General features: G+C 32.3%; 1 protein-coding gene across 2 annotated transcripts; it reads right to left on the reverse strand.

The window, feature by feature from the left end:
• Positions 1 to 1174: 1174 nt before the first annotated feature.
• On the reverse strand, positions 1175 to 6714 carry HDAC3 (histone deacetylase 3). Of its 2 annotated transcripts, none has more exons than XM_074140862.1 (6): positions 6584 to 6714; positions 5841 to 6096; positions 5345 to 5654; positions 4984 to 5138; positions 4527 to 4905; positions 1175 to 4429 (listed from the first exon to the last, which is right to left on the reverse strand). In XM_074140862.1, exons 2-6 carry the CDS (start codon positions 6017 to 6019, stop codon positions 4139 to 4141), a joined length of 1314 nt encoding a protein of 437 aa, XP_073996963.1. In that variant the 5' UTR covers positions 6020 to 6096; positions 6584 to 6714; the 3' UTR covers positions 1175 to 4138. The 2 variants fall into 2 exon arrangements, with proteins under 2 accessions (XP_073996963.1, XP_073996965.1); XM_074140864.1 differs by having other exon boundaries at positions 6319 to 6675.
• Between the last annotated feature and the right edge of the window lie 167 nt (positions 6715 to 6881).

Consider the following 6881-nt stretch of genomic DNA (forward strand, 5'->3'; position numbering starts at 1 on the left):
CCGGGTTCGAATCTAGCTGCTGGTCCATAGATTTACTCTTCTCAGGAGTTTCTTACATCCTACTGCCCTGTTACAGGGTTATCTGTAAAGGCAGAACATTATCCGAAGGCCGGTAGTGCACCAAAAAAAAAAAAGCTCCAGGCCAATGACCTCAGATGTCCTTAAATAATTAAATAAATAAAACAGTTCAACAAGAATTGAAAGTGCATAATTAGTAATTTGTTTAAACTTTTCGTTAAAATATAAATGCAAAATGAGAATTAAAAATTTATCCTCAATAATTAAAGGACTAATTTTTCAGCTTTTCTTTATCACACTATACTGAATGTTATGTTTACTGAAATATTGCCAACCATTTACGAAACATAGAACAAAAACTTTGATATTAACTGTGTGACATTTATTTAAGAGTAGTCTTTATGTATTTTTAAAATCAAATGCATATTTTATAATATATAGAAGAGCTGCTACAAGCGTAAACTAAAAAAAAGAAACGGCAATTAAGAAAAAATCTTGAAGTAAAAAACATGGTAAGCAATCAACGCGACGTTGACGTTGAGCGGTAGAAAAAATTAAACACACGTTTTTTGGTAACACCCAATACTAAATAGTTAATCATTACTTAATTTTGGAACCTGAAAATATAGGAATGTTAAAGTTTCTGTTTTCTTGAAATACAAGTTTATTAGTTAATTGAGGATTAGGCGTCTATCAATACTCTATTAGTCCCCAACCGGTTTTATGCCTTGAATACAAAACTGACTAGCTTCTTGGAATTATCAGTATTCATTCTTTTCGATAAGACGTGGGTTGCTGACAGTCTATGTTGGGAATGGAGGATTGTAAAAATGATACCTGTCCCTGTCACAGATATCTCTTCAGACTAATGGTTGGATCCTTTCCTAGGCATTTTAAGTGGAGAATACATTTATATATATATGATGCTTTTACCAGACACTTTTATTAAAATTTTTGAAGAGAAAACATCTATTCATTAAATGGTAGATTCTTAGGGGTGTAAGGCGGTGACTCAAGAGTGCATTTTGTTTCGTTAGACTCATCCTCTGTTACTGCGGGTAGCTGTGAGAGCACAGAGGGCCTTAGTTTTTTTTCTAAGGAAGAATAATAATCGCCTCTGATATCTTACTTGGAATGAAATTGATTGAATACACAGTTAAATGTAAATTATTGTATTATCTCATTTTTTATTTGATATTTATGATGAACTTCACACATACTTATTTACAATTCGCATCATACATCCTATTACAAAGATTTCATACATTAATTACCATTGCACCCACATCATCTTATATCAATTCTGTTATTCTTTCGATGTCATCTCTGATATTAAAATTGCATGTAAGTAAGAATTTATTATTGTCTAATTTTCCGAAGAACAATAGAATTTTTTTAAAAAATCTTTTTGCAGGTTCGACTTAATTAAAATTGTTATTATAAAAAAGTCACAGTTTACAAATATCAAGATGACCATAATTTCCAGATTAAAAAAAAAAAAAAAATTAGGGCTATTACCCTAGTAGTAGACAGTACGCCAATAGTGGACACATGGATATTAGACTTTGCAAAATAGGAGTTCAAAAAGAGAAAATAATGCGAAAATAGGCGCCAATAGGAGTGGAAGAATAGCTGTTAATTAGAAAGAGTTCCTGCAAAAATCCATTGTGGAACAATTATTGTCTCATGGCCAGTATTTCGAGCATTGCGAGTGATGAGGAGGTTTGCAAAAGGTAGGTAAGTCTATTTCGCCACTTTTAACTTTTGTCATTTCCTAATTTTGTGAATGTTTATGCTAATTGTAGATTCAGTTGGTTTACTCAATGTTAACTTACATATCCACAAGTCCTGAGGAGATTCTACAAGTAAATGAGGCCATTGAAGGAACTGGAAGAACCAGCATGGACATGGAAATAAATAAAGCGTTTGTAATTGAACCCAACCAGTCACTCGAAATGATTACACTGAAGCCTCATTTCCTAATGACCCTAGTACCTAATCCATTCAAAAGAAGTGCCTCTTTTATCCAGAAAAAAAGAAATAATAAGTAAAAAAACAAATGTCTGAGAAATTTTGTGTCTAGTATTATTTCTTTTCAATCATATCAGGCCTATGATCTAGCCTACCTCCAGCGAATTGTAGGCTTAAAACAGAAAATTCATCGAAGAGTCATCGAATTGTAAGCCACCATAATTTATTCAAAACTGAAGAAAAAAGAGGTAACAAAATAAAGATAGAGGTTTGTATCGGTTAAAGAGAAAAGAAGAGAAGGTCGATCTTGAAAATAAAAGAACTAAAAATGAAGGAACAGTGAGAGAGGTGTACAATCACAATCATCGAGACGGAGGAAAAAGATACATTATTGAAAAGACGTCCATCATCAAACGATAAATGGGTTCCTACCGTCCGAGATACTAGTCCTGTAACTTATGTCCGTTGATCCGGTCTACGAAGAAAATGATTGCGTCTCCGTTAATAGAGAGCCAAGAGAAAGACCTCATTAAATCTTTCCAAGAAGCCTTAGACGAACCTTTAACTCCTGAAAAACAATTTTCATCACCTGAACAAAAACCCTGAAGGAGAATATGAAATGGGAGAGGTTGATAATGGCAACTCTGGTCCAGCAGTGGGGAAAAGGGGATTTCGTCATTGCTTCTTTACCTAGAAAATCTAAAACATAATATGTGGAGATGTGATCTCAAAACTTTCTACTACTAGGGACCTAACTCTATACACAGTAAATTAATGTTTGGAGGCCTTATTTAAAAAAATTCGATAAAGAAATTACTTTAAATTCTTAACAGCTAATTGTATGTACAAAATAATTGTAAAAAATAACTAATATTTACCAAATTTACAACCATTTAGTTTACTATCTTTATAATTAAAAATTAAATAAGGTACAGTATCAGACTTTAAAATTATTATAACTGTTTGTTGTAAAAATAAAATAAATTAAAAAACAGTTGCTAGAAATGTTTCTAATTCCATTATAACAGTTTTAAATGTTTAAGAATATTAAAAGTTGAATCTCAAAATCATTTGTGGGCATCCTTAAAAAAAAAAAATACCTTATTTAAAAAATAATGGTTTCTAGACCCCAAAACACAGTATGCCAAGTGTTTTAAGATTTGGAATTTTTAGAATTTCTTCACAGTATATTACGATCTAGCCTATCTCCAGCGAATTGTGGGCTACTTACATGAAACCCAACTCTAGATACAACCAGAGTATATGCATTAGTAGTTCCCACGATGAGAAAATCTATAGGTATCTAACTCTACTAGATCCCGGAAACACCCTTGAGAGTCCGGAGCATTATTACTTTCTCTAAAAATAATATTCAAATGCTTTCTACAATTTTGGAATTTTTGACAGTAATAAAGAGTCTGAATTACCGCGTGGAAAACGTATATTAAAATTGCACAAACAAATATTTCCAGTTTTAGTATCCTAAAAAAAAAGAAGGTTTATTTGCTGTTTCAAAATATCATATTGATAACTATTCCACGCGAAGCAAACAACAAAGTTTGTACGAAAGTTGATAGTAAAGCTAAATCGCCTATATACTTAAATTGATTTAAATTTACAGAAGATCAAAACCGAATTCTCAGGCTTGCTTACGGCCTACCACTGAGGTGCAAATGGAAAATATATTACACTAAATAGAATTAAGACGTAACACGTATAGCCAGTTCTTATGATGCAAGACTGCGCCATAATAATGTTCATCTGCAGTAAACGAGAATTTCTTACTTCATATGTATTGATTACATCGACAACCCCTTACTACAGTTGTGACCATGCAGAATGAAATCTGAATAACTTATACACCCCTAATAACAAACCTCACCCCTAATGGCATTAAGGCGTACGAATACTCGACGCAGCAGTACGAGACAAACATTTTCTAAGCAAACCGAGTGCAGAGGAATAGATGCAGTCAAAACCAAAATAATTTTCATTTGGTAAACTTCAGTTGAAATTTCTAACAATTTAAAACTGAAATTAGTTGTTTCATTTCGAGGTATAACCATTTCTTAAATTAACATAAATTTATAAATAATGGAATCAGAAATTCAAATTTAGCGCTCCTCAATTTAAAAAAGAAAAGAACTTGTCAGGGTAATGACTGATCAGTTTCCGGGCGATCTTGATCCTCGTCGCCATTATAAAATTCATTTGGTGGTTCAACTTTACGGTCTTCATCTGCTTGGGTTATTCTAACATCTGGATCTGCTGCGTCATCCATCGCTGCTGCACGATCTTCAGAATCTGCTATTAAATCACCTGGCACATCTTGCATCTGGACTGAAGGCGAATGTTCAATCATTTTCAAATTATCATATACATGTCTTGTGATTACCTCCAAATACTGTTTACTGTTGGCATTTTCTTGTCGAGTTATTACCTGAAATTATTCCAAATATAAAAAATTTAAAGGGGTAAAATGGTGATTGTTAAAATGAATGAAAACATTTGTTAACCAGATCATAATAAAAACAAACCTCTGGATGTAACTGGAAATCCGGTGCGAAATATTCAAGATATTCAGTGTACGGAAGTTCTGAACTTATTGGCTCGTTGACTAATAAGGATGTCTCATAAGTCCAACATCTTGCCACATTTCTTAGAGTATAACCTCCTCCGCCGACTGCCAACAGCGGTACATTTAAATCTCGTACAAATTTCACACATTCTCCGTGTCCTTTAGTACTAAGACTAAAACAACCTAGCCGGTCATTGTCTAAAGAATCAGCTCCACACTGTAATACTATAGCTGTAGGTTGGAAAAATTCCATTACATATTGAATGACTGGTTTAAATACTTGGAAATAACTCTGATCATCAATTCCTTCTTTTAAAGGTACATTTACTGAATAATATCTAAAACAGAAAATAAATTTAAAGCGTTATGACAATATTTACTGAAACACTGGAGATTGTATGAATAAATAAAATTACCTTCCAGAATCTGCTCCTATTTCATACATGTCTCCTGTTCCTGGAAAAAAATAACTTCCATATTTGTGAAAAGAAACAGTCATCACTCTGTCAGTTAAATAAAATGCTTCCTGCACACCGTCTCCATGATGTACATCAATATCAATATAAAGCACCTGCAAAAGCATTCAATTCTTAAAAATTGCTTAATCCAATTTAGAAAACTGCATAAAATAACGGGCCCAATTATTAGCCTACTGAATCTTAGTTATACCAACGTACAAGCGCATAATAGCAAAAATTTTAAATAAAAAGAGTAAAACTCTTTATCTTTATAGCAATATGTAACATTTATATATGCAATTGATTAAGAAGTAATTACCCTTGCGTAATATTTTAGAAGTTCTAATATGGCAATGACAATATCATTAACATAACAAAATCCAGAGGCCTCAAATTTTTTTGCATGATGAAGGCCACCAGACCAGTTAATTGCGATATCACAGCATTTATGGTTCAATTTAGTTGCTCCTTCTAACGATGCACCAGTATACATTGAACAAAAATCAAACAATCCTTCGAATACTGGACAATCATCACCAACATTGAAATGACTCAAATACTTAGTGTATCCTTGTATATTCTGTGGTGTAACTCTTTGTAAAAATTCAATATATTCATCTGAGTGAAATCTGAAAATTATAAAGTTGAATGAATTAAAAAATAATCAAATTGAAGTAGAATTATTCTCCCAGAGGTAAAATCAAAGAAACAAATTCACACTTCTGGGGCCGGCAATATACTATTCTCCTTCGACTATAGAAAAAGACGCGCACTTTTACTATAGGTAAATTCATATGAAATATTAAATTTCGTACCTGCACATATCATGAGCACTTGCTCTATAAGGACGGTAAATTTGCATTTTTTTATGCAAATTATAATTCAATACAAGACTGTGTATAACTGATAGACGATGAGGTTTCATGGGATGACCAGGTCCATAATGAAAATTACCCACATCAGGGTTATAAAAGTAAAATACTTTTTTTGACATTATTGGTTTTTTTTCCTCACCCTGCTTTTACGGAATTGAAGTGCTTTTTTCTTATTCAAAACCATCACGCAACATCTCTGAAAAATAATTTTACAAAATATTAGTATGTGAGTACTAATTAGAACTAAAATTTAACTAGTAGATTTTGATGAGATTATTTAATTGCAAAACGAAAACATGCAGAGACACAAAAATAGAAAATTGTCATTGCTAAATAGGATAGCATCATTGTAAATACATCTTGGCCTAACCAATACTACAACTAAATAATAAGAATAAAGTGATTCATTCATACCTACCTTTGAACAACTTCTAAATGTGAAGCCATAAGCTAGACTAAGTTACCCGTAGAATAGTTAAAAAATAATTATTACACTTTTATGAAACACATTTTAAGGCAAAATGTGCACGCTAGAAATTAGTTAGTAAAAATCAACCTCACTGCTTGTTAACTATATTTGTGTGCAATATTGGAGCAAGTAAATAGTTGACATACAAAACACAATAGAAATCTTAAACTAGAATTCAACAAAATCTCACAATTTGATGTATTCATCAACGTACCTTAACCCTATCCATTTACAAACGCTACTTGACCCTGACGAACAAACGCGCGCTCGTACTCATGTGCAAGCACTACACAAAGTCTACACAATCTAACCTACTACACCTACAGCTGGCAATATTATGCACGCCTAACTGCCATGGCCACCAAAAGTACAAATACAATTAAAGCCTATCCTTGTAGTTTCTTTTCCAAAATTAATGAAAATCTGGTCTAATATAATATGAATTATATTCATATGATTTTTTAACAAACCAATGTAAGTTTAGTTAGTTATTTTATTGTATTTTGTAAAGA

The sequence above is a fragment of the Rhodnius prolixus genome, unplaced genomic scaffold (genome assembly GCF_049639745.1).
Source record: "Rhodnius prolixus isolate KJV_2025 unplaced genomic scaffold, Rpr scaffold_6, whole genome shotgun sequence".
Taxonomy (NCBI): domain Eukaryota; kingdom Metazoa; phylum Arthropoda; class Insecta; order Hemiptera; family Reduviidae; genus Rhodnius; species Rhodnius prolixus.

What these genes read in the sequence shown, in the direction of transcription:
- HDAC3 (XM_074140862.1), bottom strand. Translation starts at nt 6,019, where the DNA reads ATGTCAAAAAAAGTATTTTACTTTTATAACCCTGATGTGGGTAATTTT. An exon ending in AGTGCTCATGATATGTGCAG is followed by an intron (nt 5,655 to 5,840) that starts GTACGAAATTTA and finishes TATAATTTTCAG; the next exon opens with ATTTCACTCAGATGAATATA. An exon ending in ATAGGAGCAGATTCTGGAAG is followed by an intron (nt 4,906 to 4,983) that starts GTAATTTTATTT and finishes TTTCTGTTTTAG; the next exon opens with ATATTATTCAGTAAATGTAC.